At 41.3% G+C, this 21,370-nt stretch overlaps 1 protein-coding gene across 1 annotated transcript; it reads right to left on the bottom strand.

Moving 5' to 3' along the window:
• Positions 1–14,818: 14,818 nt before the first annotated feature.
• LOC306974589 (bifunctional protein GlmU-like) lies at positions 14,819–20,525 on the bottom strand. The gene is made up of 3 exons (XM_079571901.1): positions 20,473–20,525; positions 17,059–17,232; positions 14,819–15,123 (listed from the first exon to the last, which is right to left on the bottom strand). Exons 1-3 carry the CDS (start codon positions 20,473–20,475, stop codon positions 14,863–14,865), a joined length of 438 nt encoding a protein of 145 aa, XP_079428027.1. The 5' UTR covers positions 20,476–20,525; the 3' UTR covers positions 14,819–14,862.
• Positions 20,526–21,370: the final 845 nt, after the last annotated feature.

Below are 21,370 nucleotides of genomic sequence, written 5' to 3'. Positions count from 1 at the left end.
CACAGTAACCCTCTCTCCCTTCGGCTTTCCTGTCGGCGTAGTATTTACTCTCCAAGACAATTAATAAGTTAAAAAATCGTAACTTGCTACGACACCTGCAGTTGCGCTTATGGCCTCTAGGGGGAAGAGTTACTTAGTACTGCTTTACTTTGCATAAAGAAGATCCGAAAGTCATTTTCTCCTATTCCAGTGACTTTACAATCATCAATATTTACGTTACAACATTCTGCTGGTTCCAAGACGGGGAAAGAAAACTCAATAATTACAAATATCCATCACTGCCAATAACACGAGTCACCTCTTTTAAGTTGAACATTTGTTCCTTGTTGTTGTTGTTTTTTTTAGTTAAGTGCTTTTAATGGACATTGATTGTGTTATTTACAACCACATTATATGATTTATTAATAAATATAATTTATTTCATATTTTGTGCTATTATATCATTATTGATTTTGATTTTTTCGTCACATTTTTGTCATTTTTTTCTCACTTTTTTGTCACATTTCCATCATTGTTTTCGTCTCAGTTCTGTCACTATTTTCACAGCTTTTTTCCAGAAGCTTTTGGATTGGGGTAAAGCCAAAATGGAGAAAATGTGCTCGGTTCAGGTGGGAGTTAAGGGGTTAAAAAAAATTACACAAACACGATGAAAAAGCAACAAAAGAGCCACAGGGATCTTAGCTTTCAAATGAGGCGTTACTCTGGCCTATAGCCCGGACACTCCAGTCGAGAAGCTTTATAGATTTGGGTAAAGCCGAACTCAGTTTTAAACATTACAGGGAGGTGTTGAGGAGTGACCTGTGCCTCTGAATGTTCTCCTCGTGTCTGTGCAGGTTTAACCCCTTAACTCCAAACCTGAACCGAGCACATTTTCTCCAGTTTGGCTTTACCCCAATCCAAAAGCTTCTGGAAAAAAGCTGTGAAAATAGCAACAAAACTGAGAGAAAAACAATGATGGAAAAGTTACAAAAAACTGAGAAAACATTGACAAGAAAGTGACAAAAATTGAGGAAAAAATGACGAAAAAATGGTCAAAAAAATGACAAAATGTGACAAAAAAATTACAAAAATATAATAAAATTTGACCAAAAAATGACAGAAATGTGACAAAAATTTGACAAAAAAAATTACACAAATTACCAAAAAAAATGACGATTTCAACTCATTTTTGTATCTTTTTTGTCATTTTATGTCATTTAAAAAAGTAACAAAAATGAGTTTAATTCGTCATTTTTTTAAATCACATTTTTGTCATTTTTTTTGGTCATTTTTTGTCACATTTATGTCATTTAAAAAAGTTACAAAAATGAGTTGAATACCCAACAAAAAAATGATGGGAAAAAAATCTGATGACGTGAGGAAAAAGATCCTCTCGGTTCAGGTGGGAGTTAAGAGGTTTAACTTAAGGGCAGTTTTTAAAGTTTCTGAGGTCGGAGCAGCTCTAATGTTCTGGTCCAGACAGACGAGCTCAGAGTGAGAGACTCTGAAATCCATGAAGACATTTGAAAACAAGCATCAGAACCTTACAGTCCATCCTATAGCTGTCGTCTTATTGTATATAAGTAAACCGATATATACTATTACTATGCACAATATCCTGAGCTTTTACTGCACGTTTTCTTGACTCTTTCCTGAGTGTTCCTCCACTTTCCCCGTTCTCTGGTGTTTTGTTTTAACGTTAACTACAGACTTCAGATCTCATTTTTTCGTTCATACATTTAAATGCTCTTGTAACTCGACTAATATAGTTTTTACGTTTTCATAGCATATTTTTATCTAAATTCTGTGTTATGTGTTATGTGAACCTGTTCTCAAACAATGGCATTAAAAATTATTCTGATTCTGATATTCCCTAGTTCAGGGGTGGGCAACGTCAGGCCAGGGGGCCAAATCCGGCCCTTCAGCACAGAACCTCTGGCCCTCAAGATGATTTTGAGAAACATTATTACACAAATCAGAGAGAACTTTTTAACATTATTAGAGTAAAATGGGAGGAAATAAGGTAGAAATACTGTCAATGCACCCAATTAGGTCATAACACTGGCATCTGAAAGAAGTGCACAGGAAAAAGAATCATCGTTTTCAGGAAGAAATGACATAAATCTACTTGAATTAAGAGATTAAATCCAAGGTTTGAGTAGATTTGGTCTGGTCTTAGATTAGATAAAACCTGTAGTAGTCGTTATTCTCTTAATTCAGATAATTTTGTGTCATTTCAAGGGAAAAACAATTATTTGTCTGATTTCAAGTGGGTTTTATTCTTGTTCCATCGGCGCTATAGCATTTGTATCTTGGATTAGTTCAAACCGACTCAAATTCAACATAGAATTTGATGAATTCAAGTCATTTATCTCATTTAAGATGGTCATTTTTCCAGTGTTGTGCTTCACTTTGGGCTAATAATCATAAAAATCAGCGCCTTCGGCCCTCGGTCTATTTACAATAAAGAAAATCGGCCCTCCCCTAAGAGAACTTGCCTACCCCTGCCCTAGTTACTGAAAAAGTAATATAATTTTGTAACTTGTTCCCCGAACACTGGTCACACCCGCCCCTCCAAATATAAGAACTGCATGAATTACAAAGAAAAAAATATCTCCAGAAATCAGCAACACTCTGGATAACTAGGAAATTGGGCCCTATGTCAAAAATCTTTAACCTTTAACCCACCCATAAGCCCCTGGGCCCCTGAGCTCCAGCCCAGGCCAGCCCAGCGGTGAGGCGGCCCTGCCCGAAATTGCACCACACTTAGTATTTTAATATTGTCTTAATAATATTAGTCTGTGACCTTTAAGCTCATTTAATCTCTTAACTCCCGCCTGAACCGAGAGCATTTTCTCCAGTTCAGCTTTACCCAAATCCTGTAGGCCAGTGTAACGCCTCATTTGAAAGCTAAGACCTACAAAGTTCATCTAAATGGATCTTTTTCCTCACGTCATCAAATTTTTTCCCATCTTTTTTTGGAGGGGTTTTCAACTCATTTTGGAACTTTTTTGTCATTTTTTTAAATACATTTTTTGTCTTTTTTTGTCAAATTTTATTTATTTATTTTTTGTCACATTTTATGTAATTTTTGTGGTCACATTTGTTGTAATTTTTTGTAATTTTTTTTGTAATTTTTTGATATTTTTTGTCATTTCTTTTGTCATTTTTTGTCACATTTTTTGTCATTTTTTTGTCAAATTTGTTGTCATTTTTTAAATTTATTTTTTGGAATTTTTGGATATTTTTTGTCACATTTTTTGTCATTTTTTGATAATTTTTGTCATTTTTTTGTCATTTTTTTGTCATTTTTTTGTCCAATTTTTTCTCTTTTTTTATTTTAATTTTAATTTTTTGTCATTTTTGTCACATTTTTGTCATTTTTTGGTCAAATTTTTGGTCTTTTTCTCATTTTTTTGTCACATTTTTGTCACATTTTTTTGTCCAATTTTTTTGTCCAATTTTTTGTCCAATTTTTTTGTCATTTTTTGTCAAAGTTTTCTCACTTTTTTGTCACATCTTCATCATTGTTTTCGTCTCAGTTCTGTCGCTATTTTCCCACCTTTTTTTCCAGAAGCTTTTGGATTGGGGTAAAGCCAAACTGGAGAAAATGTGCTCGTTTCAGGTGGGAGTTGAGGGGTTAAAGCCTAAAACACAAAGTCAAGAGTGAGTGAGAAAGTTACTTCATGACTTTCCGATGTGTGAGCTCAGAGACGGGGGCGACGGTCTGATCATGGGACTTTTATCAGGTCTCTCCGTGGTTGAACCGGAGCTGTTAAAACTGACCCCGGTCTCCAATACAAATGAAGCACTGGCCATTTTCCAATCAGACCTCGGTCTCAGGGTTAAGAAACACTGACCGACGGAGCCGACGAAACCGTCCTAATTGAGCGTCCGGTGACAGAAAACTATAAAGACGAGTATTGTTCTGACTCCAGGGGCAGAGGCGCTCGTTACGCCGCATTTGAAGAGAGACGGGCGTGTGGTGGAGCCGCGGTGGAGCCGTGGCGCGTGCGGCTTCATTAAGGGCGGCGCTCCGGCCCCCAGCTGAGCGTGAGCCGACGCCCCCCCCCCCCCCCCCCTCGTCACGCGCACTTTCATCTCACGGATTCTTTATTTCTTACAATCGGGGGCGACACCGGAGCCACACGGAGCGCGCTCACGCACAGGTCTTTAAAGGAAACTTCAAACCTCTCACTGAAGGTTCACACAGACGCGATTCAACACCACAGATCGATTACAAAGCCGTTGTAGAGAGAGGAGGGGACGCGGGGCAGTTTCACACTTTCTGAGTTCACCGCTCATCAACAGGAAAGAGTCAGGCCGACATCAACTGAGAGCTTTGACCCTGGACTCGAAGTGGACCTCACTCCCTTTTTGTGATAAACACTTATTAACCGTCAAACACAAGGAAGGACAACAGTTGTACAATAGTCACGATGCAGATGTTCATGAGGCGAGGGCTTCATCTGGTGGAGAACATGGCCTCGGGTTTGGAGGATCCTCATCGTCGCCCAGAGCCGCTGAAGGTCCATTAGGGCGGGGCACCTGTATCCATACCTGGTTATATACAGGGGCGGACTGGGACTCAAAACCAGCCCTGGACCAAATTACACTTCCACAAATACACATGTTAACCTCTTACCCCCCGCCTTAACCGAGAGCATTTTCTCCACTTTACCCAAATCAAAAAGCTTCTTGACTGGAGAGCAACACTGTTTGTCACGTTGTCGCTGCATTTTTGTCATGTTTTTGTTGCTTGTTGCTGCTTTTTCATTACTTTTTTGTGGCTTTTTGGCATGTTTTCGTCACTTTTTTGTCACTTTTGTCATTGTGTTTTCGTCTCTTGTTTTTCTTTTTTTTTCTCTTGTTTTTTCATCGCTTTTTTCATTGCTTTGTCGTCACGTTTTCATCACATCTTGTCACTTTTTTGTTGCTTTTCTTGCACATTTTTGTTTATCGATGCTTTTCTTTTAAGCTTTTAGATTTGGGTAAAGCTCGGTTGCGCCCGGGGGTAAGGGTAAGGTAAAGTGAGAGGCCAGACCAGTGGCCCTAGAGCCAGTGGACCTTCTGTGCTCTTCCAGAATGTGGCCTGTCCGCCCCTGGTTATATAGAACCATAAAACAGAGGAATAAGGTTATTTTTTTCCTTTCCCTTCCATTTCAGTCATTTTGCATTTGTATCATTTGTTTGAGGTGAAACAACCAAGAAACTTTAATGACGAGAGGGCAGGAAAAACACTAAAAACTATTTTTTCCCCCAATTTTCCCAAAATCTTCATTATTTTTGCCCAAAATTTTCCAAAATTTATCACAATTATTCCTGTTTTTTCCAAATTTTTTCCTATTTTTTATACGTGTTTTTTTTTTCCGTTTTTTTTTTTCAAGTTCACCCCAAATGTTCACAGTTTTTTCTTTTTTTCCCTTATGTCACTTTAGTTTTTAACCCCTTAACTCCCACCTGAACCGAGCACATGTTCTCCAGTTTGGCTTTACCCCAATCCAAAAGCTTCTGGAAAAAAGCCGTGAAAATAGCAACAAAACTGAGACGAAAACAATGATGGAAATGTGACAAAAAAGTAAGAAAACATTGACAAAAAAGTGATGACATTTTTTTGAAAAAGTGGCAAAAATGTCACAAGAAATGGACAAAAAAGTGACGAAAAAATAACAAAAATGTGACAAAAAAATAACAAAAATGTGACAAAAAAAATGACAAAAATGTGATAAAAATGTGACAAAAATGACAAAAAAATGACAGAGATGTGACAAAATGCTACAAAAAAAAAAAAAAAATTGACAAAAAAGTGACAAAAATTTGATTAAAAAAATTGATGGAAAAAATGACAAAAAAATGACAAAAATGTGACCAAAAAATGACAAATTTGATAAAAAATGTACGAAAAAATTGCAAAAAATGACAAAAATGTGAGACAATGTGACAAAAAAATTTGACAAAAATTTGACCAAATAATGACAAAAAAGTTACAAAAATGAGTTGAATACCCAACAAAAAAATGATGGAAAAAAAATCTGATGACGTGAGGAAAAAGATCCTCTCGGTTCAGGCGGAGTTAAGAGGTTAAGTCTCTTTTAGAAAGACACTAGGTATACCCCCTGAAGTGCCCTTTTCCCTCCATACCTTTTATTTATTTATATTACATTTTGTGTATCCAAAGCTTTGCCACTGTCCTTTTTTTTTTAGCAACATATTTTACTCACAATATTCTAGCTCTATTACACAATTATTAAGCAAATGATAATTTTCTCTGATTTTCTAAATTGCATCTGTTTCTCTCTGCACGGCCCTGCCTTGTTTCGATGGACGGGGAACTCTACGTCCGTCTTCATCAAAGGGCAATATTGTGATAAACGATATTACTGAGGACTTTATACTGTTTTAAGCAAATGTTAGTCTTTGGACAACGTTTGCTAGCACCCACAAACATGGCGGATCTCCATGGTAACACTGTGCCGCACCGTCACGTCCTGAATGTGGGGCCTTTAACCTCTTAACTCCCGCCTGAACCGAGAGGATCTTTTTCCTCACGTTATCAGATTTTTTTCCATCATTTTTTTGTTGGGTATTCAACTCGTTTTTGTAACTTGTTTGTCATTTTATTGTCATTTTTTAAATCACATTTTTGTCATTTTTTAATCCATTTTTTGTCATTTTTTGGTCATTTTTTGTCATTTTTTGGTCATTTTTTGTCACATTTTTTGGGGAAATTTTTGTCATTTTTGTGGTCATTTTTTGGTCACATTTTTGTCATTTTGTCATCCATTTTTTGTGAATTTCTTGTGACATTTTTGCCACTTTTTCATCCATTTTTTGTACTTTTTGGTCATTTTTTATCACATTTTTTGTCATTTTTTTGTCACATTTTTGTAATTTTTTTGGTCATTTCTATCACATTTTTGTCACATTTTTTGGGCAAATTTTTGTCATTTTGTGGTCATTTTTTGGTCACATTTTTTTTCATTTTGTCATCCATTTTTTGTCAATTTCTTGTGACATTTTTGCCACTTTTTCATCCATTTTTCGTACTTTTTTGTCATCTTTTGTCACATTTTTGTCGTTTTTTTGTACATTTTTATCACATTTTTTGTCATTTTTTTGTCACAATTTTGTCATTTTTTTGGTCATTTTTATCACATTTTTGTCACATTTTTTGGGCAAATTTTTGTCATTTTGTCATCCATTTTTTGTCAATTTCTTGTGACATTTTTGCCACTTTTTCATCAACTTTTCCTCAGTGTTTTCTCACTTTTTCATCACATTTCCATCATTGTTTTCGTCTCAGTTTTGTTGCTATTTTCACAGCTTTTTTCCAGAAGCTTTTGGATTGGGGTAAAGCCAAACTGGAGAAACTGTGCTCGGTTCAGGTGGGAGTTAAGGGGCTAAGTATAAATCAATCTAAATAAAATCACTCACATTCTCGTTTGCAGTAAATTGTCGGAGTTTGTGTAGTTTCGTTCATAAGCGAAAACAACAACTACACGACACTGCCTTCGTTTACCATATTGTTACAGTAATATTTAAAGAAACTGTGACAGGTTCAGGCCTTTGCTTCTGTGTAACCTGCACCTCACTGTTCTGTCATGTTTTTGTCACTTTTTTATTGTGTTATTGTTGCTTCTTAGTCACTTTTTTGACGCTTTTTCCCCACTTTGTTTCAGCCTCATTAACGGAGAAAAAGTGCTGGGTTCAGGCGGGGTTAAGGTAAGATAATCCTTTACAGTGAAGCTCTCAGAGACACTCAGGCTGTGCAGGTCAGACAGGAAATGTGCACGTACTTAAACAGTAAATCGAGATCTCTTATACACAATTACCACCAACACTTTAAGGGGAAAAAAGTATAAACTGTGAAAATGAAAAGTAAACAGACTATAATAAAAAAGTCAGTGTTAGCCGTGCAGGTTTAGTCACAGAGCAGGAGGGCGATAAAGTGAGGCAGATACAGAGATTATTGCACATGTTACTTTACAACAGGGGTAGGCAACGTCAGGCCCAGGGGCCAAATCCGGCCCTCCAGCATAAAACTATTGGCCCCCAAGAGAATTTTGAAGAAACATAAATACATAAATTCATTAATCATAGACCAAAGATGTGATAAAGCTCTCTAAAATGTGGAAAACCTGGACGGGCCTGTCTGTGTGGAGTTTGCATGTTCTCCCCGTGTCTGCGTAGGTTTCCTCCGGGCACTCCGGTTTCCCCTACCACTAAAAACATGTACAATAGGACCAGGATGAATGATGTGTGTGAGTGAATGTATGGTGGTGGTCAGAGGGTCCGTTGGCGCAGACGTGTGTAGTCGCGAAAGCGCCTCTGACAGTCTCCCCCAGGGGAAACTGAAGCTACAAACGTAGTTTACCACCACTGAGTAATGAGTGAATGTACAATTGTCTCATGTAAAGCGCTTTGTGACCATGTCTGTGAAAGGCGCTATATAAATAAAGATCTTCTTCTATATAAATAAAGATCTTCTAAAATAGTTTCACAAAAGGTGCTTTATTTTGGGCTACAATTGTGAGTTTCGGCCCCTGGCGTTTTGTCAATGGAGAAAATTGGCCCTCCACGACACAAACTTGCCTCCCCCTGCTTTACAGTCTTGTTGTTCAGTCTGACCGCAGTGAGGATGAAGGACCTGAGGGTGCCTCAGCTCCTCTACAGTCCCGTGCAGTGGGTGGGAGGTGTTGTACATGATGGAGGTGAGCTTGGCTAACACCCTCCTGTCCCTCACCTCCTCCATAGAGTCCGGAGCTGGCCCTCCTGGTCTTGTCCCGCTCTGTGCTGCCCGGGGCCCCGCACATGGCAGAGGCTGCTCACTCAGAAGGACCTCAGTCTCTTCAGAAGGACCTCAGTCTCCTCCGAAGGACCTCAGTCTCCTCAGAAGGACCTCAGTCTCCTCAGAAGGACCTCAGTCTCCTCAGAAGGACCTCAGTCTCCTCAGAAGGTGGAGGCGACTTTGGCTCTTCCAGTTGTCGAGGTGAACACCCAGGAACTGTCCCCCTCCTCACTGTCCTCCCCCTGGATGTTCAGCGGTGTGAGCTGGTTCAAAGGTTAGAATGTGCTCTTTTTTGTTATTTCTAAGGGCTGTTGTTTATCTTCTGAATGGTTTGGAGCGACACCGTGACCGTGATGGTGAGATGTTCTGAGACGGGATCAATAGTTTTGTGACTGTGAATCCTGGTCTAATTGGACAGAGCAGTCGTGCCTTTAATTGGAGTAATATCTGATCAGTGGAAGCCGATGAGCCGAGAGCCGAGGCCTTTCACACCAAACTACACGGAGCTGCGAGCTTTTCCACGAGTCCAAAAAGTGCCATTTCAAACGGCGCTTTGACAAAGTCGGCCGCGGTCCTGACTCACAAATGGAAAGTTTGTCTGGATGAGAGAGTTGTGCGGCCGAAACAGCACATGTTAAACACATCATTAGAGATAATAAGCTGCAGAAGTCCGGGAGGTTTGTGTCACAACAGAAACAACTGTTCCGTTTGAAGACAATCCTGAAACTTCATAATGAGTCTGCGCGGCCGGTGAGAGCGGCCGACGAGCGGCGGAACCGGGGCCCCGGGCCGGGATCCGGAGGGCAATCACGCACAAACGACCCGCCTTCGTAATGAAATGCTAATATGATTGCGCATTTGAATTAGCAGCAGCCTCGTGTCGCCGCGGAGACAAACTCGCGTGGACTTTTTTTTTTTTTCCCTTCTTCCCGCGCGGTGAGAGCGCTGTTGATCCGCGCCCCCGCTGCGTAATTCAAACACGAGCAGCGCCATTAGCCCCGGCCCTTTCTCCGGCTTTTCCGCGGCCGCAGGCGGATGAAAGGGCGCTCCGCAGCGGGGGGCCGGAGCCGCCTTTCTACCCGGCAAATGGACTGGGCAGGGCTCGTTAGCGCCACATCCAAAGCGTCGTTAGGGCGGCGGGCACACGCCTCGCGCTCGCTCGCCGAGAGGAGGCGGTAACGAGGCCCGGGTCAGGAGGAATACTCGCACCTGAGAGGGACAGGAGAGCGGCGGGAGCATCAGAGCCGGGCGAGGAGGGGGGGAGATCTGTGGGATCAAAGGTGTTTACGCCGCTTTAATGACGCTCGGAATCTGCCTTTAAACTTTTCCAGCCCCTTCTTTCAACACAGAAAAGGTCATAAAGTGCCGTCGACATCAGCGGAACGGGCGAGCAGAGGCTTTCAGGCTGGGAACCGGTACTTTAGCGCGATGCTGAGGGCCGGGGCCTGAAAGAGGGCAGCCAAAAACATCATTAAAGGGGGGGTGTTATGCAAAATGGACTTTTTCAAGCTTTCCATCATGTTATTCTGTCATTCCCTCATTAAAAACATGCCTGAAGTGTTGCCTTGGCACATTCACGTATTTTTGAGTAATCTGTAAAAACTCTGATGGCAGCCATTTTAGGGATAGGTTTGCCTGAGTCCTCCTAGGAACGCCCCCACCTCCTGGAGACGCCTCCGAGCTTTCGTCACCAGCCGAGTAACCAACCACTGCTCCTCAGCAGAACCCCCTCCCCACTGATGCCACAGACAGCGTGTGGAGGGGGCGTGTCTAAAGGCTCAGAGGTTCTTAAAGAGACAGAGGCCTATTTCAAGACATTCACTACAGCCATTTTGAGAGAGACATTTTATACAAGGCAGTTATTCTAATTTACTGCATTTACAGACCAACAGAAGGTTTGGTCATCATTGTAGTGTGATATAGACTGGTGCTATGGGACTGAAAAAAACGTAATACCCCCTCTTTAAAGGTCCTATATCAGGCTAAATCAACACCCGGAGTGGTTTGTGGCTTCATTCACACAGTTCTAACAATCCTCCTGAATCCTGCTCTCTTATAAAACAGTTTTTTTTTCATTATTTCTGTTGTAAGAAAGAAATGAAGAAAAAAAGAAAAGATTTTATGGTATGTCACTCTCTCATTAAAAACGTGCCTGAAGTGTTGCCTTGGCACATTCACGTATTTTTGAGTAATCTGTAAAAACTCTGATGGCGGCCATTTTAGGGATAGGTTTGCCTGAGTCCTCCTAGGAACGCCCCCACCTCCTGGAGACGCCTCCGAGCTTTCGTCACCAGCCGAGTAACAAAGCCATTTTGAGAGAGCAATTTTATACAAAGTTATTCTAATTTACTGCAGTTACAGACCAACAGGAGGTTTGTCATCATTGTAGTGTGATATAGACTGGAGCTATGTGATTGAAAAAAGCAGAACACCCCCTCTTTAAAATCAACTTTCCTTTGAAAGTGACTGAAATAACAGAGGGTGGACATGGGTAAAGTGGGACACTTTCAGAAAAATCTGTTTCAACCTCATTTTTTTCTGTTTTTTTTTCTGTTTTTATTTATTTATTTGAGAAGTTGACAATTTGCTCAAAAGGAGTGGGCTGAAGCTTATGAGCGCCTGCCCCAGAAATCAGTACAATAAGAAGTACAAAGAGCATAGTGGAACAAAACAACAATAAAGAACAACAGCAGAATAAATGGATTATGTCGAGATGTGATCCAGATGTGATTATAGTATCATCGTTCAATCAGCTGCATCATATTCAGATTTAACACAGACCAAACTGACGAAGCACGAGCACAACAGCGCTCTGGTTTCATGTGCGATGTCTAGGACAAAGCAAGTAACAAAAGTCCATCATTAACACATTTCTCTCAGATGTTTAATGCCAAACAATATTAACATTACTGAAAGTCACTAGTTATATGTTAGAAAGGCACATTAATATACATATTACATATTATACTCCGTGATCATTGCCATCCTCAGCACAATATTAATTATATTGCTTGTCTTTTGTGTGAGTTATGTATGATGTAAACCAGGGGAGGCAAGTTTGCATCGTGGAGGCCAATTTTCATCAGTGCCAAAATGTCCAAGGGCCGAACCTCAACATTGTCCCTAAAGTAAAGAACTATTTTCTGGAAATGCCAATGTTGAACAAGCAGTAGATTTCCCTTTAAGACTGAAATTATGATCAAAACAACCCAATAACATTCACCTGAACCGAACACATTTTCTCCAGTTTGGCTTTACCCCAGTCCAAAAGCTTCTGGGAAAAAGGTGTGAAAATAGCAACAAAACTGAGACGAAAACAATGATGGAAATGTGACAAAAAAGTGACGAAAAATTGGCAAAAATGTCACAAAAATGTCACAAGAAAATTGTCAAAAAAATAAAAAAATAAATGTGACAAAAAATGACAAAAAAATGACAAAAATATGACAAAAATATGATAAATATTTGACAAAAAATAACAAAAAATTGACAAAAAAATTTGACAAAAAATGACCAAAATGTAGCAAAAAAATTGACAAAAATGAAAAAAATGTGACCAAAAAATGACAAAAAAATGACAAAATGTGACAAAAATGAGCTGAATTCTTAACAAAAAAAATGATGGAAAAACAATCTGATGACGTGAGGAAAAAGATCCTCTCGGTTCAGGCGGGAGTTAAGAGGTTAAAGGTGCATCATGTGTTTGTTGTGTTGTATGTTCTTGATAATGATCCTTCTCCTCCTCGGCGTAACACGGGGGGCGGGTCATGTTTTCATGGGCGTCCTCTGAGCGCGGTTTGATTTCGGGGGTGGTCCCGTCTCTAATAGCGGTTCAATGTGAGTTAAATGGATCTAAACTGCGGCCCCCGGAGACCGAGGGGGGGCGAGGGGGGGACGAGGGGGGACGAGGGGCCCCCGGGAGCCCACACACAAAGCACTGACTCGAGGATTATCGCCACAGGCCGCGGTTTAAGCAAATCTCCGCCGCTAAGTCGCCTTTTCTACGTTCGGGTCACTGTTTAACGCCGAGTGAACGAGAAAAATAAATGTATCAATGTGACACTTTTGCTGTAGATGAGTTTTGTCGGTCTTAGCTTTCAAATGAGGCGTTAGTCTGGCCTATAGGCTGTAAGTTCCAGTCAAGATAACTTTAAGATTCGCTCTTTCCGGTGCAAGAAACAGGACGTCTTTATCACTTTCGGTTCCAGAGATATCGGCCGGTAGCCAATATTAGAGATACCCAAATATCGGCCCGATATATCGGCCGGGCCCAAACTCATTCTTCACTTTCTAACAGTTCATTCTTAACACATTGAGGGGGGTTTAAATAGCGAAACTAGACCCTCTGATCCACCTTATGTGTGATTTTGTAGATCTGTGATGAGCAGAAGTGAAATAAATGACCATCAAAAACTGGTGAAAAGTCACGATCTGGACATTTTATATTATTGCCAGTGTGCGAAATGCGGGGGGGTGCGGGGGGTCCAACCCCCTTGATTAACCCGTCAGACCCCTGGGGCCCGGTCTTGAGGGCGAAGGCAGACGTGGTAGACTAGAGCAAAGGTGCAGACACAGGCCACTCTGCGCTCTGGCCCATCGCGGGCAGGGACCGGCCACATCGTGCAGACTCAGTATGACAGTATGTCGACGGCACGCAGGCCGACTACACCACCACACATTTATTTATTTATTTATTGGTTTATTTGGTCGGGACAGTGCATGTTAATGAACATACATGGGTCTCATGCATGTGGTCATACCGCCTTTGCGATGCCCAATCCCGTCAGACCTTGGAAGCTCAGCAGGGAAGGGCCTGGTCGGTGCTTGGATGGGAGACCGTCTAGTAACACCAGGAAGCCTAGCGAATGTAGTGAGTGAGTGAGTGGTTGGTGGTGGTCGGAGGGGCTGATGGCGCAGACTGGTTGCCTCGCTTCCGTCAGTCTACCCCAGGGCAGCTGTGGCTACAATAGTAGCTTACCACCACCGAGTATGGAGTGAATGAATAATGCAATGTAAAGCGTCTTTGAGTGTCCAGAAAAGCGCTGTATAAAACCGAGGCAGTAGTAGTAAACAAGCCACACCGGATTATAGCCTTGGGCTAATTTCCATCCGTCGTCCCCCATGCGCACTCACAAACACACTCTCATTCATCCTGTCCTATTGTACATGTTTTTAGTGGTAGGGGAAACCGGAGTACCCGGAGAAAACCTACGCAGACACGGGGTGAACAAGCGAGATGGGGACCCCCCCCCAAATATTGATGGGTGTTTCGCACACTGATTATTGCATTTCTTTTCTTTTTCTTTAGTCTGTGGGGGCGTGGTGTTAGTCTGAGGGGTGTTAGTCTGAGAAGAGAGAGGAGTTAATCAGAAAGGAGAGCATTTCATAAAACACTAATTATCTCCAAATCTAGAAAAAAATCTGTGATTTTGATCAAAACTAGCCTCTTGTTTAGCTCAGTTTTCTCAGGAACCGAGGCCATAGGATTAAACTGTTTTCACCTACGTAGAGCTCAGATTCTCACCTTTCAAACGAGCCACATCATGTGTCCATAGCTATAACACAGAATATACGCTGTGGTGCTACAAATATCATGAAAAACAGTCTGGATTGTTGGCACTCAGTGTGTGACGAGTTTATGAGAACTTTTCCAGATTCAGTGTCACAATAGAATACTAGAATACTCTCGTACAAGTTCAGGAAACGGATACAAAAGCAGTATTTTTTTACAGTGTACAAAACAAATTTTCTTTCACTGCTAAAAAAAATGAATGAGGTGCAGGGTCGGTGAGTGGAGCCTGTAAAGTGCGGAGTCTTATGGAGAGACTAAAGGTCAGATGGTGTTAAAGAGCGGAAAGAAAACGGCCCTAAAGTTTAGTCCTTTGTCTGCACATGCGCCCTGTGGATATTTCTCCTCTTTCCTGCTACACGTGGATACCAAACATGTCAGTATTTGTGAATGAATAAGCGTGGGAAAGACCAGGGAGCGGCACAGACATGTTTTAATGAATTCAGACAAAATCCTTAAAGAAAACAATGACAGATAAACCTGGTAAAGGCAGAGTTTGTTCTGTTTTTGTTGTTAGTTGTTTTTTTTAGTTTGTTTTCTCCTCCTCGCTCGGCGCCGTCACCACCAGCTCCTCGAACCCGGTCTGTGGGTCCAGGTCTCGGGTGAACAGCAGCCCCGGGGCGTCTCCGATCACCACCTCGGCCGTGGTGAACACCCGCAGGTTCCCCAGGACGTGGCCCCCGACGGTGCGCCCCCTGCTGTCCGCCAGAGACACGTGCAGGTGCGGCTCCGGGTTCAGCGTCCCGACCAACGACACGATCTCGAAGCGGCCGCTCAGCTCCAGCACCTGACGCCCCGAGAGGAGAGAGAACAGTCACACACGCCAAGAGGCTTCTACATTTGGGTAAAGCCGAACTGGAGGCAATGTGCTCGGTTAAGTTGGAGATACACTGTGTTCCAAATGATTATGCAAATTGGATTTTTGTGTCAAAAAGGTAAAAAAAAAAAAACAATAATAATGAAACTCATGGATGGTATCGTGTCTCGGGGCTCTTTGAATCACTGACATTAATCTCAGAGACCTGGGATGATTCGTTTTCAGGTTAAGCCCAGTTAAGGGAAAAACTACTGAAAAAGGGTGTTCCACTTTATTATGCAGATCATCATTTTCAAGCAATATGGGGGGAAAAAAGTGTCTCTCTGCTGATGAAAAGCGTGAAATAGTTGAATGCCTTGGTCTAGGAATGAAAACCTTTGATGTTTCATGAAAGATTAAGTGTAATCATCGTACTGATAAGAGATTTGTGGATGATTCAGACACACTCCGGTTTGTGCAGATAAAGGCACAATGAGGACGGTTTCTGCCAGACAAACACATCAGATTAAGAGAACAGATGCTACAAAGCAGCAGACAGGTATTTGAAGCTGCTGGTGCCTCTGGAGTCTCCCGAACATGAAGGTGTAGGACCCTCCAGAGGCTGCAGTTGTGCATAAACCTTCTATCCGGCCTCCCCTAAACTGTTCATTGAAGCTGAAGCAGAAACGGCTGCAGTGGCTCAGAAATACATGAGACTCATTTTCAAACAGTCTTGTTCACTGATGAGGCCGTGTGACCCTGGATGGTCAGATGGATGCAGTAGTGGATAGTTGGTAAATGGCCACCATGTCCCAACCAGGCTGTGACGTCAGTAAGGAGGGGGCGGAGTCATGTTTTGGTCATGGTGTCATGGTGAGAGAACTGGTCGGCCCATTTAGGCCCTTTAGGCTCCCTGAAGGTGTGAAAATGACCTCTTTCTGACTGACCACTTTCTTCTATGGCACAAAAAGAACAAGATCCTCTTAATGCATGACAACGCACCATGTCCTGCTGCAAAGAAAACCTCTGCATCACTGGCTGCTATGGGCATAAAAGGAGAGAAACTCATGATGTGGACCCCCTCCTCCCCTGACCTCAACCCTATTGAGAACCTTTGGAGACTCAACAAAAAAAACTTCTATGAGGGTGGGAGGCAGTTTTCATCCAAACAGCAGCTCTGGGAGGCTATTCTGACATCCTGCAAAGAGATCCAAGCAGAAACTGTCCAAAAACTCACAAGTTTAATGGATTTAAGAGTTTTTAAGCTGCTGTCACACAAGGGCTCCTATGGTAAAATATAACTTGACCTGTTTTACTTTTTTGATTGAAATAACTTTTGATTTCAGTAAATATGACCTCCTAATGCTACACATACAACAAATGACCATTTTCAGTTAATCACAAGCTTTAAAATGTATTGAAACGATGAGTTGCATAATAATTTGGAACAGTGGATTTTGAGGTTTTTAAAATACTGTTTTCACCGGGAGATTTTTTTCAACCACATTTAAATGATCCTCGACCAGTTACAGACTTTAAAATGACGCTGACTCTCATTTGAGTCGACAGTTTAGAAAATCTTAGAAAAATGTCATTTGCATAATAATTTGGAACACAGTGTAGAGAGGTTTAGCGACACTTGGTTTTCGATGCCTGTACTAATTTATTCATCATCTAGAACCAACCACAATATTAGGTTTGTCTCCATTGTCGAAAAGTGTGTGTGAAAAATGAAAAATTGGGAGAAATCGTGGCAAAATTAAGGAAAAATTGTGTAAAATGAAAAAAAAAAGAGAGTTTATCAAGTTATTTTGCAGAAAAACAGAGACATTCACAACATGCATGGAATAAGTAAGTGAACCCCTTTTTGTCACCACTGTATCAGATCAACTAAACACTGACGGCGAACCGAACCCTGACTCTGACCTCGTTGACGTTGTCGGCCGTGGCGTTGGCGAGCCTCAGCGTCGCCGCGGTGACGCTGCCCACGCACGTGAGCACGAACGGCGCTCGGAGCCGCCGCTGATCCACGAAGTCCCGGAGAGACGAGAGAAGCTCCGCCCCCGGACCGAGCCGCAGGGCGTGCACCTGCAGAGACGACTGGGGACGAACCGGTTTAAAGCTCTTTCTCGTCAGCGTTAAAGTGACAGTCTGTAAGTTTGCGACGTGAGGAGAGGCCGAGTGAAATGTGAAAGTTAACAATCAAATCCCTCCTTCTTATTTAGATTAGTTTAGTTTGCAAAATGAGGAGAAGGAGGAACAGAATTTTCAAAAGTAAACGATCAAGCTCCTCCCCCCTCCCCTCCTGACTCCTGTGTCATTGGTTGACGCGGGAGGATACTAGACTCTGATTAGTTGCTGATATCCGAGAAAGTATATATTATTACTTACATTACATCAAAATGCAAGACCAGGTGGTTGATTTTGCTCATTTTATACAATTTGTAAAAGATTTAGACTTCCAGACGATCACTTTAATGATGTTTTTCAGCAAAAGCTTGAATAATTTTAGCTTCATTTTGAACTAGTTCTGTCAATCGATTCAAGTTTTTTTATTGCGATTAATCTCACTTGTGAAATTCGATTAATTTTACTTTCTTAATGGGGCCAGATGCAAGTTAGCCATTGTCTACTCACTACTGCCGCCTCAGGTCATACGTGTAACTGCAGCTTCTGTATTAGGCTCGTGCTGAGGCAGTCGTGCTGAACAGGTCATTCTACACATTAGGACATTGTTGGAACATGTAGGGGGAGGAAAATACTTCTTTTAACATTTTAAACTCTGTGTAGTCCCTTTAAAGTTAATTATACTCATTATTAATACTTGGCCAACACAAAAAAAAACTAAAAACTAAAGCATTTGCTACATTTAAGGCGCTAAATCTTCACAGTTTCATAATTCTATAGTAGTGGTTCTCAACCTTTTGGAGCCGCGACCCCCATTATAACAGTTCATTAGGATCGTGACCCCCGCCTGGGTCAGACCATGGGAAAAACAGGGACATTAACCTATATAATTCTTAAAAAGCAAAGAAAAAACAATGGCTAAAATAAAATTAATCAAATTTAGAACAACAGCACCCTGGTAAAATAGCATGTATGCTACAATACCATAATAATAATATATATTTTTATCTATATGCTCTGGCGACCCCCAGGTTGAGAACCCCTGTTCCATGGAAAAAGCCCGACAGCTCAGAACAGGGATCTCGCTCGCCCAGGGCTGTAACATTTCCACATTTCTGGTGTGATGAGTCTTATCTTCTCTTAAAGCAGTACTAAGTAACTTTTTCCCCTAGAGGCCATAAGCGCAACTGCAGGTGTCGTAGCAAGTTACGATTTTTTAATTTATTAATTGTCTTGGAGAGTAAATACGCTGACAGGAAAGGCGAAGGGACAGAGGGTTACTGTGCATCCAATTATACAACGGAAATATTTTTTTTCACTCAAACTTGGCTGTAAATACTGTTTAAAGTGACGTTAGCCGCAGTTAGCTTTGCCCGTTAGCATGTTAGCTTCTTCTTCGTGATTACATTAGTGTGTATTGCTTTCTCCGGTCCGGTGGCAGTCAAGTTGCAAACATGGTTTTCTGGCCAGAGACACCAGGGGGCGATGAAAGACCCTCCAATCATCCCATAAACACTTGTATCACCCCCACAGGGACTACGGGGAGGGTTTATTAAGGTAAATAAGTTACTTAGTACTGCTTTAAACGTTGCAAAAAGAAAAGATCTGATCATCGACTTTAGGAAGAGCTCTCCCACATGTTGTAACATATATAAAGGGACGACAAGTGGAGTGTGTGGAGTCCTACAGGTGTCTTGGAACAATTATAGATTGTAAACTGAATTTTAATGAAACCTGTACTGCTGTTTGTATAAAGGGCCACCAACGACTGTATTGTCTTCGGAAACTGTCCTTCTTTCATGTAGATAAAACTGTGATGACACTTTTCTATCGGGCGTTCATCGAAGCGACCCGAGCTCTGCCTGGTCGCCTGGTACGGGAGCTCTTCTGTTAGAAACAAAAACGCCTTGAATCAGCTGGTCCAGTAAAGTCCTCGGCCTCAGACCAGTTTGGACTTTCTGCAGGATCGACAGTTAGAGAGGACGAAGCATCGTAAAGACACTGAGCATCCTTTGCATTCAGCGTTTCGATGCTTCCGTCTGGGCGTCGGTTTTTGATGCCAATGAGCCACAGGAACCGTTTTAACCTCTTACCACCCGCCAAAACCAAACCTTTTGTGTTTTTGTCAATTTTTATTACTTTTCTGCTGGATTTTTGTCACTTTTTTGCTGGATTTTTGTCATTTTTTTTGTTGAGTTATTGTCATTTTTGTCACTTTTTTTTTAATCACTTTTTCGCGCAGTTTACATAGTTTACATCCTCATTTTCTTTTTTATCGCTGTTTTGAAGAAGCTTTTAGATTTGGAGAATGAACAGGAGAAAACATGTTCAGGTGGGAGTTAAGAGGTTAAGAAAAGCTTTGTTCCCGCTGCCCTTTCCTTTATGAACAAGTCGGGATCAAATTGCCCCTGACACGGGTTTTTATCTTTGTTACTGTCAAGTGGCTTAAACTTCAGTTGTTTCTGTACCAAAGGCACATCCTGTTAGTATCTGCAGCACTTACAAGCTTTATATTTAAATATGTGTGAGGTTTTATCTTTGTATAATGTGTTTTAATGCGTCGACTAGTTCTCAGAATTGCAAGACGAATTTACCCACGGGTACAAATAAATTAACCTAACCTACACGCGCTTGATAATTACATTTTAATTGTCATTTTATTACACATTTGGTGCTGAACGTTTTGGACAGAATCTACAAGCCTTTAGGTTCATACAGTAAAGTATAAGGACACAATAGTAATGAGACGAGCCTCTTTGATGCATAAAAGAACCTCATCATGTTGAAGGCTGGAGACCCCGGCTCACAGGGAGGACTTAATACAGTGAGCTTGGACAAAACATATGATTAATAATAAGATATATTTTCCATTAATCGTGAGTTAAAGCTTTAACTTCAGCCGTATTTCAAACGATTATGATGAATATGTCGACTTTAATTACCAGTCTGTATTAATGTTGGAATATTTTCCTCTTGAATGGCCTGCCGTGCACAACAAACATGACGAAGCTAAAAGAATTCATGTGTATAAAGTACTTGTTGTGTTTGTCACTCAACACTGGGGCCTTTAACCCCAGGGTACAGTCCAGACAGGGATACACTTTGACCCGTAACACCAGGACTGGACTGGGACTAAACCAAGACTCTAACAAGACTGAACTAAACCAGGATTAAGCCAAACCAAACTCCAAACCAAACCAAAGCTAAACTCACCATTTTCAGTTCAAGATGTCAGTTGTAGAGGCCGCTCTGAGCATGCGCAGGACACACGCGGACCTGAACTTTGCTCACGGCCTTTTGCTGCCCCCTGCTGGACAGACACAGAGGAGCAGAGTTGGATGAGCAGGAGTTCTTACAGGTGCTCTCATCTTCCTGAACGAATCCATTTTCTCCAGTTTGGCTTTACCCTAATCAAAAAGCTTCTTGGGAAAAAACACCAAAACGGCCACAAAAAATGAGAAGAAAACAAGGATGTAAACGCACCAAAAAAGTGACAAAAAATCAACAAAAATGTGACAAAATCAACAAAAATGTGACAAAAATTCAACACAAATGTGACAAAAAATCAACAAAAATGTGACAAAAACTGAACAAAAAAATTACCAAAAATTCAACAAAAAAATTACCAAAAATGACAAAAATTCAACACAAATGTGACAAAAACTCAACAAAAATTCAACAAAAAAAACATACAAAGGTGACACAACACAGCAACAACGCGAGGAAAAACATCAGTTTTGTGGGTCTTAGCTTTCAAATGAGTCGTTACACAGGCCTATAGCCAAAGAGGACAGAATGCATTTGGTTTAGGCGGGTGGTAAGAGGTTAAAAGAAAAGTAGAGAAGATGAGAGAACGTCAGGTTAATAATGGAGTAAAAACAAGACAAAAACACCTGAATGTCAGTTACAAAGTGTTCCCTTTGTCTCCTGCAGGTGTCCAGACGCCCTCGCTGAGTCCTGGTCCTGACATGAAACCCCAGAGACTCCACAGATTAAAGAGGAGGAAGAGGAGCAGAGCGTCAAACAGGAGGAAGAGCAGCTGCCACAAACACTTGCTTTACTAGGGCTGGGTACTGTTACTTTTTTCTTTCTTTTTTTTCACTTTTTCCAA

This window comes from Gobius niger (assembly GCF_951799975.1).
Source record: "Gobius niger genome assembly, chromosome: 15".
NCBI lineage: Eukaryota > Metazoa > Chordata > Actinopteri > Gobiiformes > Gobiidae > Gobius > Gobius niger.
The sequence above is the reverse complement of the archived record's forward strand: the minus strand, read 5'-3'. Positions and strand labels throughout refer to the sequence as shown.